This window comes from Eptatretus burgeri, chromosome 6, assembly GCF_056783735.1.
Source record: "Eptatretus burgeri isolate ZD-2024b chromosome 6, Ebu_testis_v1, whole genome shotgun sequence".
In the NCBI taxonomy this organism is placed as follows: domain Eukaryota; kingdom Metazoa; phylum Chordata; class Myxini; order Myxiniformes; family Myxinidae; genus Eptatretus; species Eptatretus burgeri.
The window spans coordinates 103294535-103311154 of record NC_140966.1 but is presented as its reverse complement, the minus strand read 5'-3'; the positions used below and the strand labels follow the sequence as shown (position 1 = coordinate 103311154).

At 40.5% G+C, this 16620-nt stretch overlaps 1 protein-coding gene and 1 long non-coding RNA gene across 7 annotated transcripts in view; one reads left to right on the top strand and one right to left on the bottom strand.

Annotated features, from left to right (window-relative positions):
• LOC147025498 (general transcription factor II-I repeat domain-containing protein 2A-like) overlaps positions 1-16620 on the top strand; it is an 83653-nt gene that overhangs the window by 17970 nt on the left and 49063 nt on the right. For 2 of the 6 annotated variants that reach the window (XM_085886964.1, XM_085886965.1), the window contains one exon: positions 709-9452. The exons of the other annotated variants lie outside the window; for them this stretch is intronic. In XM_085886964.1, coding sequence (XP_085743090.1) covers positions 709-2870 — 2162 coding nt within the window. In that variant the 3' untranslated portion in view covers positions 2871-9452. Of the gene's footprint in view, positions 1-708; positions 9453-16620 lie in introns of those variants that run through there. 6 annotated transcript variants of the gene reach the window in all.
• LOC147025499 (uncharacterized) lies at positions 2735-16597 on the bottom strand. The gene is made up of 3 exons (XR_015059652.1): positions 16416-16597; positions 6662-6772; positions 2735-2818 (listed from the first exon to the last, which is right to left on the bottom strand). It is a non-coding gene; the product is annotated as an uncharacterized LOC147025499 (long non-coding RNA).

Genomic DNA, 16620 nt, shown 5'->3' with positions numbered 1-16620 from the left:
GATACAAATTGAAATCGGCTACCCCCTAAAAAACACGTTTTTGGGGCATGGCTCCGCCCATAATGGGCGCACCACGCCCATTCTCAGGAAAACACAACTAGATCATGATATAAACCTCCCACCAAAATTTTATCAGGATCGGATCAAAACACACGAGCTATGCTCAGAACAGAGACAGACAGACAGACAGACAGACAGACAGACAGACAGACAGACAGACAGACAGACAGACAGACAGACAGACAGACAGACAGACACACACCAATAACGAATATAGTGGTCACTTATTTTTTTGTGAAAATATTTTTTCGTGAACCAATTACAAAGACATGAGAGAACGATGGACAAATTCAACATCGTACATGAAAGCTGAACTGGGGTTTCCTGCAACAACAGGGTGTTTGAGGAGCCAGGTATTTAACAACATGGAATTTAACAACCTGAGTTTTCAAACTGAAACAATGGCTTACAATGGCAATCGACATTCATCGATTTATAAGGGAAACAAGTGAAGTTGTTAATAAACTGGTGCATTTTAAAAGACACCAGCACAAAAACAGTCACTTGTGCGAGTAATTCACAAGCACTCGAGAGCCGTGACTTGCTGTCATTATTTTTAAATTTTGCTTAAAGTCTTAAGAATAATGTTTGTTCAAATCATAACTCGTGCTTTTTCAACAGCATATTGCCATATTGCTTGTTCTTCAGGCTCTCAGACGGAAATCAATCAGAATAAATCCAGCATGACGTTCAAACGACGCGCTGCCAAAGTCGAACTTCAGCTTCGTACGGAAAAGCAAGAATGGCAGTCAAGTTGCGTTGAACCGAGTATGAAAATGTACAAATGCAGACATTGTCCTTCCAGCTTTGTTTCCACGACCCAAATGAAGCTACACCTGACCACTCATACTGAAAAGAGACACTATAAGTGTTACACTTGCACAAAATCCTTTTTTCACTTGCACACTATAAACCAGCGGTTCTCAACTCAAAGTAATGAAGATAAAAAGACAGGTGAAGGAAGGAAACATCGCAGTTTGGCAGCCGAAGGCAGAAAAGTACAAGATAACTGGAAAGAGAAGTTTGCTGTCATTGAAAGAGATGGGAAGCCATTTTGCTTATTGTGTCGTACGGCCCTCAATGTGTCGAAAACTTACAACGTGAAAAGGCACTTTGAGACTAAGCATCAAGACTTTGAAACTAAATATGCTGAGAAACCTGAAGACCGAAAGTTAAGAATTAGTAATCTTGAGAAATCGCTGAACAACGAGCAGAAAATGTTACGAACTACATTTACTGGAACTTACGCCATGACCCTTGCTTCATACAAGATTTCTTGGATGCTTGCTAAACAAGGAAAAACATTTAGTGATGCCGCTCTAGTGAAAGAATGCTTCTTAGAATATGCTGACTGCCTCTTTAACGATTTGACAAATAAAAATGAAATCATTAGGAGGATAAAAAATTTGAATTTAAGCAATGACACAGTATGTCGGCACATCTCAGATCTCTCGGAAAACCTGTCTGCCCAACTTAAGGCAAAGATCGCTTCTTCTGCAGCTTTAAGTTTAGCAGTTGATCAATCAACAGTCATGAGAGACGTGGCCCAGCTTTGCATTTGGATCCGATGCATCGATGCAGTCAACTTTGAAATCACCGAAGACTTGCTTTCGCTGAAGTCACTGCACGATCGCACTAGTGGGGAAAATATGTACATCGCTGTTCGCCAAGCCTGCAGTGAAATGAATGTGCCGCTAAATTCTGTCGTGTCTGTAACAACAGATGGATCTCCGTGTATGACCGGAAAACATCAGGGACTAGTTGCTGAAATGACAAAGGAGCAACCGAATTTGTTGACATTTCACTGGATTATGCATCAACAGACTCTCTGCAGCAAGTTGGGAGACGGTCGCATGAAGGGAGTCATGGACACAGTTGTGAAAGTAGTGAGTCTCATTCGTGCCCGACCTTTGCTACAACATCGTTTTGTTTCTTTAGTGCAAGAGATCGACTCATCATACGGCGATGTACTGCTGCACACAGAAGTGAGATGGCTAAATCGAGGAAGGGTTCTGCAAAGATTTGTGGCCTTGCTTCCCGAAATCGTGCAATTTCTATCTGAAATTGGTGAAGGGGATAAATACCCGGAATTAAGAGACGACAGCTGGAAGGAAGACTTGTCATTTCTTGCCGATCTCACAGGGCATCTAAACAAGCTCGATTTGCAAATGCAGAGCGAGGGGAAAGCGATCGATGAGTTAATGTGCGCCGTGGCCAGTTTTAAAATCAAGCTTGAATTGTTCATCGCTCAACTTGAAGAAGGAGACTTCGCGCATTTCCCGATGTTAAATGAAGCATATGAAGGGACGCAGAGAAGTGACAAAAGAGAGAAATTTGTTGCAACGTTACAGCAGCTTCAGGAAACATTTTCATCACGTTTTGGCGATTTTGTGAAAGTACAGCATGCTGGTGCTTTCCTACGGGATCCTTACACCTTCCCAATTGTGAAACTGAAACACCTGGCTGCGACGTTTCACGTTCCCAGGCACGAACTGGAAGAGGAGCTGTCGGATTTGCAGGGACACAGAGAAACTTATGCGACACAGCGTGCAAGTTCCGTTAAGGAGTTGTGGAAATGTGTTGCTGGACAAAATTTGCGTCTTCTGAGTGCAAAAATACAGTCGATGTTTGGATCGACTTACATTTGCGAACGTACCTTCTCAGCCATGTGTCGGATCAAGTCCCATTATCGTGCTCCCTTGACCGATGCTGACCTTCATGCCCAGCTGCTGTGTGCTGTCACCCATCTTCAACCAGACTGTGAAATAATTACTGCTTCAAACAAGTGGAATTTCCAGATCTTCCACTAATGTAAGTGTCAAACCAGATTTTAACACTTAATATACTTGAACAAAGTTTTCTTATTACCTCTGCCACCGAATGTGAAGGAGGTTATGTTTTCATCCCTTTCTGTCTTTCTTTCTGTCTGTCTGTCTGTCTGTCTGTCTGCTTGTGTGCAGGATATCTCAAAAAGTTGTTGACGGATCTCGATGAAATTTTGTGGACTGGTTGGGTGTATGACAAAGACAAACTGATTAGATTTTGGTGAAGATCCGGATCTGGACCTGATAATTTTTTGAGTGATTCTTCACCATTGAGATCAAATAGGGCTCAACCGATATATAACAGGATATCTCAAAAAGTTGTGGACGGATTCGGACGAAACTTGGTGGACACGTTGGGTGTGTGGCAAGGACGAACAGATTAGATTTTGGTCAGATCAGAATCCGAATACGAGAATTATTTAATTTTCCAAGTGATTCTTCACCATTGAGAGATTGGGTCAAAAACGATATATCGCATGATGTTTCAAAAATGAATTGGGCCAGGTATGTTCTCGTGGATCAGGCATTACGGGGCGGAGGTACGCGCTCTCTACCGAGTGCCCTTCTAATTTAACATGTGCTTGGTAGACATTTCACATTGTCAAAATGAGAGGTATTACAGAATATTGATTTGTTTTCCGGGCTGCCAGGATGGCCTAGAGATATGCGCACTCAGTTCTAAGCTGCCGAGCCTGGGTTTGAATTCTGACTCGGCTATAAAACTGTCATCCTGGTATTTCACAGGTTGGGCGATTCATGAAATGTGTGTGCCATCCCTCCAATGGATGTAAAACGGCTGTCCCCTCTGCCAGCATTCGTTGGTGGACGTTAAAGCTCCCGTGGTGTCCTTCGCAAAGAGAAGGCGAGCTATCTCTGGCACCCTGAACAAATTCCAAATTGTATCAGTGGCACAGCAGTACCCTCAGCCAATTTTGCTCCTCCGCAGCCATTTGCTGCATGCAAATGAAGACGAAGATTTGTATCCCATTACTGACAGATAAGAGATGCAAAACATTTTTTTTTAATGGAAGCACAGGAAGTAAGTTGTGGAGTGCAATCCACATGACACAACAAGAGCTGCAAGTGTGGCTACAATGGTAAATAGATTGAGAACCACTGGCCTACAGGTTAGAAATGTTCTGTTCTTCCACTCATGTATATGGGGGGAGGGTCTATAACCTTAATTGTAATAACTAACTGTCCGCCCCCCCCTCCCTCAAATGACTTAATCATACTTTGCCTGTAGCACAACATGTCAAGACCACTTGCAAGAAGTGAGCCAAAAAAAAAGATCAAATCAAATCAACAATCGACATGAAAGTTGTTTACTTGCTAATCATCTTAAACTTCCTTTCGATTTGTGTATGAAACTTCAGAAACCAGCAGTGTTACTTCGGTTAAACATCCTGCTTAGCAATTAAAGAGCAAATTGAAGATGGAAGAATCCATAAGACATGAAATTGCAAGGACTCCAGAGCTCGAAAATGACGATCAACTTGAAGCTGTGGCTTACACACACTCGAAAGATCGTGGCTTGGACCTAGATGCCTCAGCCCCCCCTCCAGACACCTCGGTTCAACACCACTGGAGGCCACATCTTGGACCCTCCTCCAAAGGCATCATTTTCAACACCTCCCCCCACCCCGCCCCCCCCTCCACATCCAGACCATAACTATATCAAGAGGACATGTTAAAGGCAGGAAGAGTCAAAGGACTGTTAGCTATGCTCGAATTACCTGGTTGACCTGTTGTGACGTAATGAAAGAGCTCAGAGCAATAACAACTAGAAGGGCACTCAGTAGAGAGCGCATACCTCTGCCCTGTAATGCCGGATCCACGAGAACTTATCTGGCCCAATACATTTTTGAGATATCGTGTTATATGTAGTTTTTTGAACCTAATCTCTCAATGGTGAAGAATCACTTTAAAAATTCTAATCGTCAGATCCGGATTCGGATCTTGACAAAAAAATGAATCTATTTGGCATGGTCACACACCCAACCTGCCCACCAAGTTTCATCCGAATCCGTCCACAACTGTTTGAGATATTGTGCTATATATTAGTTTAGCCCGATCAATGGTGAGGAATCGCTTAAAAAATTATCAGATCTGGATCTGGATTCGGATCTTCACCAAAATTGAATCATTTCTTCCTTGTCACACACCCAACCTGTCCACCAAGTTTCATCCGAATCCGTCCACAACTTTTTGAGGTATCGTGCAATATATCCTTTTTGGCCCTATCTCTCAATGGTGAAGAATCACTTTAAAATTCTCATAGTCAGATCCGGATCCGGATCTTCACCAAAATTGAATCATTTCTTCCTTGTCACACATCAAACCTGTCCACAAAATTTCATCTGAATCCGTCCACAACTTTTTGAGATATCCTGTACACAAACAAACAGACAGAAAGGGGTGAAAACATAACCTCCTTCATCTTCGGTGGCCGAGGTAATAAAGTTTAACGCAACCGATCATGCCTCCGCTACACCAACACAAGACCAAACAAATTAATCTCTGGCCACCGTCCTAATGTCATTACGGGGGAGGGAGCTGCTATAATATAAATGCAAATAAAATTAGAAAGCATCATATAATGCAAAGCCCATCCATTTTGTGTTCAGACTTCTTCCGTATGCTAAATAGTACCTTTGACTTTTTAACAAAATTATTAATTTGTTTTCTCCGTATTATCATCATTAAAGGTTGTTGAAAATTTGACAAAAGCTCAACTGGTTAAATAAAAAAAAGTTACGGGCCAGACAGAGACACAGAATTGATTGCAAAAACCTGTCTTCCACTGCACAGGGGACGGGCTAATATTTCATCTAAAAGTATGTTTATTACAATCATTGTAAATAAATGTTTATTGTGTTTTTTTTTTTAATGTTTTGGCTTTTTAATTTTTTGGGGGGTGTGGGGATGAAGGTGGTTGTCAGTTGAGGAATGCACACACACACACACACACACACACACACACACACACACACACACACACACACACACACACACACACCCTTTGGATGAGACCCTCCCACAGATGCAAAATCATCACTCATGTAAACTAATCGCTTACCCATCCACACGCAAGGGACCTACAAGTCCTGCCAATATCCCTGTGCACCTCCATCCTCAATGTCTCGAGGTACATATCTAACTCCAAATTAAACCTATCTACTCTTTCTGCTGCCGCTATCTTTCCAGGAAGACCATTCCATGCATTAACTACTCTCTGACAACTACTCAATATGAGGTTTCACAAAACAGTTGATCAGAGATGATTGAAGTAGTGTTTAGTTATTAAACGTTATAAACAGGGTGCTGCTGTGGGTTTCAAATTATTCCCAAACTTAACCACTCACAGGAGTGCTCATTACCTGCAGTTAACACTTGACAATCTCAGGTCCAACTTCATAAACTCCATATATCCACCAATTGTCAAACCACTATCTAATTCAGTTTTCACATGCAAGACATCAAATTCACAGAACTCAGTCACAGCTTCGTTCAAGCGATTAATTGTCCATAAATTATTATTAATAATAGCAATATTACTTGCCTAAAGTATAATGAGATACCATTCACAGGGTGTTGATTACTAAAATAAAAATAAATAATGATGATTTCTGGTCAGTGCATTAAGTGTCTGTGTGTGGAGTATATGATTCAACTTTCAGTTAGGGGTGAATGAATGAACGAGTGCATGATTTTGGAGTTTGCAGGAGCATGGAGAGTGAAAGAAGAATTAGAACTCTGCGAGACTCAAACTGCACCTTCTGAACACTCAGGTGAGAGGAAACGTTTTCAGCATCTTATGTCAATCGATAATCAGCATCACTCACATCCACTCCCGTAAACCATTTCAGGAATCCTTTACAAAACAACTATCACAAAAAATAATATAAACTTCAACATTATAAAAAAAAACAGCATAATTTTTTTTTTTACATGTATACATATATATATATATATTCATTGGAAATACCAAATTAATAATTCAAACAGCAGATCTCTAACAGCAACACCTTCATTAGACTCATCTCGAGAATGAATCATTGTATTTCCTCATAGCACAAAGCAAAAAATTATTTCTAAACGTACTGGTTTTAACTCGTGGAAGTGGAATTCTTCCTGACCGATTTAAGATTAAACATGGATGGAGAGGGTGATTTACATCATCAATAATAATCTGAGATGTCCTATATCTATAAAATCCTGACATAAAACTTCTAAATATGTAACATCCTAACCAATCACCTTACTAGCTATCCTTGCTGTTCTATCTAATTTCCTTCTGTGATCTTGAGATTGTAATATTTTATGGTATAATGCACAAAATGTTACAACAGATTAGATTACAGCTTGATAAAATAAAAACAATCAATATACCACAAAATACTATAAAATGTCACAACAGATTGAATTACAGGTTGATAAAACAAAAACAATCATTATCCCATAAATTTCTATAAAATGTCACAACAGATTGGATTTCACGTTGATAAAACAAAAACAATCATTTTACCAGAAAAATCATTTTACCATTTTATATAAAATGGTGCAACAAATTGGATTACAGGTTGATGAAGCAAAAACAGAATCGTTATACCATAAAAGTGTAAAATATTACAACAGATTGGATTACAGCTTGATAAAACAAAAACAATTATTATACCATAAACTACTATAAAATGGTACAACAGATTGGATTACAGCTTAATAAAACAAAAACAGAATCATAATACCATAAATTACTATAAATGTTTTTACAACAGATTGGATTGCAGGTTGGTAAAACAAAAACAGAATCATTTTACCATAAGTTACTATCAAATGTCACAACAGATTGAATTACAGGTTGATAAAACAAAAACAGAATGATTATACTATAAAATGTCACACCAGATTGGATTATAGCCTAATAAAACAACAACAGAATTGTTATACTGTAAAATACTATAAAATGCTACCTCAGATTGAATTTCAGGTTGATGAAACACAAACAGAATCATTATACTATAAAATGTCACAACAGATTGGATTATCGCCTGAAAAAACAAAAACAGAATATCGTTTTGCACATTAAAATACTTCAAACGCCTTAAAAACTACATATGCTGATGACATTTAGAACTTCCTTTCACTTTATTACTCTTCCAGTTTAATTAAATATCGATAAAAGTTCCTAAACATTTGTATTCTGAAACGATCTCAACATTTTCATTCAAAATGGACAATGCTTGATAATCCTCCCTGGTCTTCCTAAAATAAATAATTTATTTTGTGTTACCTACATTAATGACAAGGTGAGTTCCCTCGCACCAACATACAACGGAATGAACATTGTCTCTATAATCCTTTGTCATCATTTTTAGGTTATCTGGAATTTAAATTCCAAGTAAGGTATTGATTGTCATCGTGCACCGTCCGTCTCCTATTTCGAGTTCTCTGGCCAAACCACTGGGCTGATCCGGGTGAAATTTGGCAGAAACGTTCCGCTCCTGACTGGTAACAGGAGCAAAGTTCATTCCTCATTCCGGAATGAGGAATCCTGTTCATTGATCAGCATGGCCTCCGCAATTTATCAGGACCGTGTCCTAATGTTGTAACCCAAATTTGGCAGCATTCTGACTGCTAGATCTGGAGAAGAAGATTTTTGAAGAAATTTACCAAGTCGGCCATTTTGACCAACTTAAAGTCAAGTGACTGGAATGAGCTTTACAATCCCCGTTACCAGTCAGGAGCGGAACGTTGCTGCCAAATTTCAGCCGGATCGGCCCAGTGGTTTGGCCGGAGAAGTCAAAATAGGAGATGGAGGGACGGTGCGCGATGACTATACCTTATCTGGAATTTCAATTCCAGATAAGCTAAAAATACACCACAATTTGTTGCACAAGGGATACCGACCAGGCTCGCCCATAGCTAGTGACCCATCTACTCAGGACGGATGATTGTGATTTTGAATGGGAGGTGGAAGGGCATGAAATTTGGTGGAAATAAGTGAAATCACCATTATTTTAACTGTGTGCAGGTCATATTACTCAATTAGATGCTGTTATAATTAATAAAGGGTTGTAAATGCTTAGTTTGCAGTGTTGTTTTAACTTGCAGATGTTTATTAACAGCAGTGTCATGAGGAGTCTCACTTCCACAACACAGCAGTTTTACCATTCCCCAAGTAGAGATCCTGTCTCCCTGGTAACTTGTCGAGTCGCTCTGCTTAATGCCAATTCGTATTCTTCATCTCAATGACGTCATCGCCTCAAACTCATAATATGACAACAAAAATTGTTACATTTACTATGCAATGCGGTTACTTCCTATGGCTTCAACTCGTAATCAAACAAATCTTATTTCGTTCAAATCAATTTGTCAAAACATACCACCGGCAAATTGCTTCTTCATTAGAAATGGATTTCAAGTTATTAAGATTGTACCAAGAATTTGTCTGTTTTTACTGTACTCACAAAAGATTTTCAACTCGCTCATAGCTTCTGAAAGTACTCGTCACTTATTGTGGATGTTTAATGTAAAATAGAAAATAAACTTTCAGGCAAGACACAATGTTTTGTTGTTTGTTCTTTCGACTGAACCGGTGATGCCATCCACAGAAATAATTTTCCTTGATTTTTTGGAAACAGGTTTAATTCCATGGATGTGATACATGGGCAAAGTTTAAACACACGTCTTGCCCCGTGATGTCGTCGATCAGTGATGTCGAGCTTAAATTAAAAAAAAAATATTCCCATGGACCTTCGCTAATACTCTCATCTGTCACTCCTACCTCACCATCCTTTCTCATTCCTCCTGTCTTCACTTTCCACCCCCCCCTCCTTGCTTTTCTTCACCTCTACGCTCTCTTCCCTTCTCATATTTCACCAAAGAGTAAGGCCCACATATTTCAACCATCACTGGCTGGGTCCATGTTTTCCATGAATCTAAATATACTGGCTTTTTATGCCTCCACTACCATAGGTGCCAAAGGCAATGGTTTTGGGTTGTTCATCCGTCTGTCTGTGTGTGATGATTTTGTCAACGCAATTACTGGTGGACCAGTGAAGGGATTTTTAACCTCCGCCATCGAAGATGGACGGAGGTTACTGTTTTCACCCCTGTCTGTTTGTTTGTTTGTTTGTGAACATTATTACTAAAAAACTTCTGGACGGATTTCAACGAAACTTGGTGGGGGGGATTTAGGTATGGTTCAACGATCATGTCATTAGATTTTGGACTTGGTCCAAAGTACAATATGGCCGCTATGGTGGCCATTTTGAAAAAATATTTGAATTTTTGTTTTTGCATTTCCACATGTTTTAAGTGATTTCCAACCCCCCCCCCCCAAAAAAAAATTGTTAGAGAAAAAATAACCAAATTTTGCAACTTTTTTTTCAACAAAATTTAGATTTATTTTTTTTTGCATTTCTACATGTTATAAGTGATTTCCAACAAAAAACATGCCAAAATTATAATGGCGGCTGATTTTGGAACTTCAGGTGGATATACCCACGTAAAATCAATTTCTGTCTCAAGGAATATAGTTATGACGAATGAATTGAGTATATAAAAGTAAAAGGGAAGGTTGCAAACTATAACTCTGTGAGCACTGTTGACGTCAAATTGAATGAATAGGATATCAGGTTCACTTGAGTGACCTAGCAGTATTGGCGGCGGAAGTTTTGCACTCTACCGAGTGCTCCCCCTCTCGTTGTTTTTGTTTTTAAACCAAACTTGGTACAAAGGTGTATTTCACATTTCCAAGCTGGCCTCCAAAGGTAGTCGCTGACTGGGCTTCCTCAGTCGTGCAAAGTCCTTCCTTGGCACACCTGAGCTCCTGACCATATACAAAGCTTCCATCCGCAGCTTGATGGAGTACTGCTCTCCCCTCTGGGCTGGTGCTCCCGCCTCTCACATTTCTTGGCTTCATGCTTCGGAAACCAAGGCATTCAAGATCATTGGTATCTCCCACGATGAGGCTGAGTCTTTGGGCCTCTCGCTCTCTCACCGCGGGTAGGTCGGTGGTCTTTCTGCCTTCTACTGTCTCCTCTCTGGCCTCACCCCCTCCCCCATCCCTTGCTCTGTCAGATATGTCTCCCCCATATTTACACAGGGCACTCAAGGTCCATCAGCAACCCCCTTCTGGTTCAACTACCAAAATCAAGAATCACTGCTCACCTTCACTCTTTCATCCCTCTTTTTTCCCCACCTTTGGAACAAACTCCCATGCTCTGTTCAATCCCACTCTTCCCTCCAGGTCTTCAAAACAGCTGTTCACCACCATCTCTTATCTTCCCCCATCCAAAACCTTGATCTTATGTACCCCCACTATTCCACTCCAAAACCCACCTCCTTCAGTCCTGTCCCTGTAGTGTCCATCTTGTTTACCCTGTGTACCCCACCCCATCCCTCTTCCTTCCACAGATCTCCTCATGTCTCTGTTCCGCACTTTTTTCCTTCCCTCTCCCGCCCCTCTTGTCTCCTGCTCCTCTTGTTGTACGTTGTGTGTGCTCGCTCTCATACGAGCCTCGACAGTGTATACAAAATTTTTTTTTAACAGAACTGAACTGAAAAGAATTGCTTTTTGGTCGAGGGTCTTCTACCCCTTAGCTGAAAGTTGCAGGTTTTCGTTGTTGCAAATAACTTGTCAACGGCGAAAGGGATTTTGACTAAACGGCGTAAATATATATGGACTGCAATACAAAGATGAACTGATAAAATTTTGGGTCGAAAAACTCAAAGGCTTAAGGTCAAGTGCCCTTTAATTACCTCCAACACCAAAGGTGGGCAGAGGTTGTTTTCATCCCTGTTTGTTTGTCTCTGAGCAGGATATCTCAAAAAGTTGTGAATGGATTTGAACGAAACCTGGTGGACAGGTCGGGTGCATGGCAAGGACAAATCGATTCGATTTCGTTGAATATCCAGATCCAGATAAAAGAAATCAAGTGATCCTTCACCATTGAGTGATAAGGCTAAAAACAATATCTTACACGATATCTCAAAAAGTTATGCACGGATTCAGATGAAACTTTATGGAATCTGTCCACATCTTTTTTGAGATATCCTGCTCACAAACAGTCAGACAGACGTGAAAACATAACCTCTGCCCACCTTCAGTGGCGCAGGGAACAATAACGGCATTCGATAGAGTGCATACCTCCGCCAGGCTGAACAGTTAATGTTTTGTATCCCACCCTTCGGCCATATCTGGATCCAGACCTTTACCAATATCTAATTGGCTTGTTCTTGACACCTACTCAACTCATCCACCAAGTTTCATCCATAATTGTTTGAGATATGCCGCTCACAGATAAACATGGGTGAAAACACAATCTCTGTCCACCTTCGGTCACAGAGGGGAGTAATAAACGAATCATAAATGCCCAGACCAAGGACACTACATGAATGGCTTTAAAAAGATGGCAGGACTGAATCAATCAGACAAGTGTCGATTTTGCGAGGAAGACAAAGCATGAGCCACCTCTGGGGATGTAAAAAAAGTCATGTCAGAATACCTGTACACACAAAGGTACAACAAGGTATGTAGAGTAATCCACTGGCACATCTGCAGAAATTTCAATGTCCCAGTTCCACAAAACTCATGGAAACATGAACCAAAATCAATCATTGGAAACAAGGACATAATGCTCACGTATGACCTGATGATCACATCCAGCGTGAACATAGAAAACAATGCACTGTGACTGGACATAGTACTCAGATACAAAAAGGAAAATAAGACATTGTTAATTGAGGTTTCAGTACCCAGTGATTTTGGTCTAAACAATGCAGAAATCAAGAGAATGACCGAATTTCAAGAATGAAATGAAAAGATCCTGGAATCTGAATAGCACCGAAATTGTACCAGTGATCATTGAAGCAACGGGAATGAAGAAGAAGAACCTCACGAAGATCCTCAAACAATTCCTGGGAACATTACCACAAACTAACTACAGTTGTAGGCTGTCCGGGGCTCAGTGATGATCCTGAAAAGATCCCTCAGGACAAAACTCTGAGAACAACAAAACCTCACAGCTTGGTCCATGAATCATGATCCTTCACCGAAACGAAGGTGGATACTTCAAGTCCTGGGAGGATTCTGTTCCACCTTCTGAAACCATGGAAAACAACCAACAACACACATAAATACATACATACACATACATACACCCACCCAGCACAAATACACACACACACACACACCACAAATACACACACACATACATCCCAAACACATGCATGCATACATACACCCACCACACAAACTCATACATACATACATAAACCCACCCATGACAAACACACACATATACCCACCACAAACACATACATACATACACCCACCCACACACACACACACACCACAAATACACATACATGCATACACTCACCCACCACACATACAAACATACACACATACACACATACATACATACACACACACACACTCACACACACACACACACACAAACACACACACACACATACATACATACACACACACACACACACACACAACCACAAATACACATACATACATACATACATACATAGCCTAAATAAAGTCTACACCCCCTTTCAAAATTTTCACCTTTTGTTCTCTCATAGCCTGGAATGAAATGTCTTTTTCCATCTTTATTTACACATCATAACCCACAAGTTCCAAGTGAAAAACAAATTCTACAAATTTCAGAAAATTAAGTAAAAATACAAAACTAGAATATCTTGTTTGGATAAGTGTCCACTTCCCATATAATAGTAATTGTAAATTAGCTCATGTGTAACCAATCACTTTCAAAATCACACACCAAGTTAGTTGGTCTCCACCTGTGTTAAATTGTAGTGATTCTGATTATTTCAGAACAAAATCAGCTGTTCTTGTAGGTTTCCTCTGCTGGGTAGTGAATTTCACAGCAAAGACTCAACCACCGAAACCAAGGAGCTTCAAAAGACCTCTGGGATAAAGTTATGGAAAGGCACAGGTCAAGGGATGGGTATAAAAAAATCAAAGGCCTTGAATGTCTCTTCGAGCACACTCAAGACAATCATTAAGAAGTGGAAGGCGTATGGTACCACCAAGATCCTGCCTGATCAGACCGTCCCTCCAAACTGGATGGCCAAGCAAGAAGGATACTGATCAGAGGCCACCAAGAAGCCAATGGCAACTTTGAAAGAGCTACAGGACTTTATGGCAAAGACTGGTCACTGTATGCATGCAACAACAATACCTCAAGCACTCCACAAGTCTGGCCTGCATGGTAGGGTGGCCACAAGGAAGCCATTACTCAAAAAAGCCCACCCTGTGTCCCATTTGAGGTCCACAAAGAACCACTGAGATTCTGAAGCCATGTGGAAAATAATTTTGTGGTCTGATGAAACCAAGATAGAGCTCTTTGACCGAAATAAAAAACATTGCATTTGGCTCAAGCCCAACATGGCACATCACCCAAAGAACACCATCCCTACTGTGAAGCATGGAGGTGGCAGCATCACATTACGGGGATGTTTCTCATCATTAGGGACTGGGGCGCTTGTCAGGATTGAAGGGAAAATGGATGGAGCAAAATACAGAAAAATCTGAGAGGGAAACCTGCTGCCCTCTGCAAGAAAGCTGAAATTGCGACGGAAGTTCACCTTTCAGCATGACAACAACCCGAAGTACACAGCCAAAACTACACTGGAGTGGCGAAGAAACAAAAAGATAAATGACCTTGAGTGTCCCAGTCAGAGCTGTGACCTAAATCCAATCGACAATCTGAAGCATGACGTGAAGATTGCTGTCCATCAACGCCCCCCCCTCCCCCCCCGCCCCCCGCAACTTGACTGAGCCTGAACAGTTTTGTGCAGATTATTGCCCAATGAAGGTGTGCAAAGTTGAGGGAGACTGATCCCAACAGACTCACAGCTGTTATTACTGACAAAGGTGCTTCTACCAAGTATTATCCAGACAATATATATATATATATATATATATATATATATATATATATATATATATATATATATATATTTTAGTATTTTCAATTAATTTTGTGGAATTTGTTTTTCATTTGGAAATTGTGGGTTACGATGTGTAAATAAAGGTGGAATAAGTCTGATTTAATGTAATTTAATTCCAGGCTACAAGGTAACAAAAGGTGAAAATTTTGAAAGGGGTTGTAGACTTTCTACAGACTACAGGAACTGTAAACGTATATGTACACACCGCCCACAAACACATACATACTGCACATACACAAACACATACAAACACACGCACAAACACCCACCCAATACCAACACACATACACATAAAAACACCAACACACACAAACACACACACACACATCACCAACACGCGTACACATACAAACACCAACACGACACACATACACCAACACACATACAAACACCAACACACAACCACCAACACACACACACATACACATACACACACCCACATACAAACACCAACACACATACAAACACCAACACACACACACACACACATACAAACACCAACACACACACACACACACACACACACAACCACCAACACACAAACACCAACATACACACACATACAAACACCAACACACATACACACACAAACACATAAAAACACGAACACACACAAACACACACACACACACATCACCAACACGCGTACACATACAAACACCAACACGACACACATACACCAACACACATACAAACACCAACACACAACCACCAACACACACACACACACATACACACACCCACATACAAACACCAACACACATACAAACACCAACACACAAACACCAACACACACACACATACAAACACCAACACACACACACATACAAACACCAACACACACACACACAACCACCAACACACAAACACCAACATACACACACACATACAAACACCAACACACATACACACACACACACATAAAAACACCAACACACACAAACACACACACACACATCACCAACACGCGTACACATACAAACACCAACACGACACACATACACCAACATACACACACACACAAACACCAACACACACACACACAAATACCAATTCACACACAAACACCAACACACACACAAACACCAACACACACACATACACACACACTTACACCAACACACACACATACACACACACTTACACCAACACACACACATACACACACACTTACACCAACACACACACACATACAAATACAAACACCAACACACACATGCAAACACCAACACACACATGCAAACACCAACACACACACACAAACACCAACACACACACACATACACACACACTTACACCAACACACACACACACACATACACATACAAACACCAACACCACCACACATACAAACATACACTCAACACAAACACACATCCCTCCATACATTAAGTCATTTTGACTGAACGATCCAATGAGTATTTCACAAAACAGTGAATGAGCGATAACTCCATGACGTGGTGTTTATCCATGAAACGTCACAAACAGGGTCCTGTTGTGACCTTCAAACGATTCTCAAACTTTCCCGCTCACCAAGTGTTCATGACCTGTTATAAACCCCTCACAGCTGTCATGATAATCCTCCTTCAAAAATGGTAAGAACACACAACCGGACTCCAGGGTCATTAAAATGACACTTTAGTACAAACGATGCAATGTAAATAACAACAAATGAACAAATATTAACATTATATGAGATCGCCGGTGTTCATAAATATAATTAATAATTAATGATGAC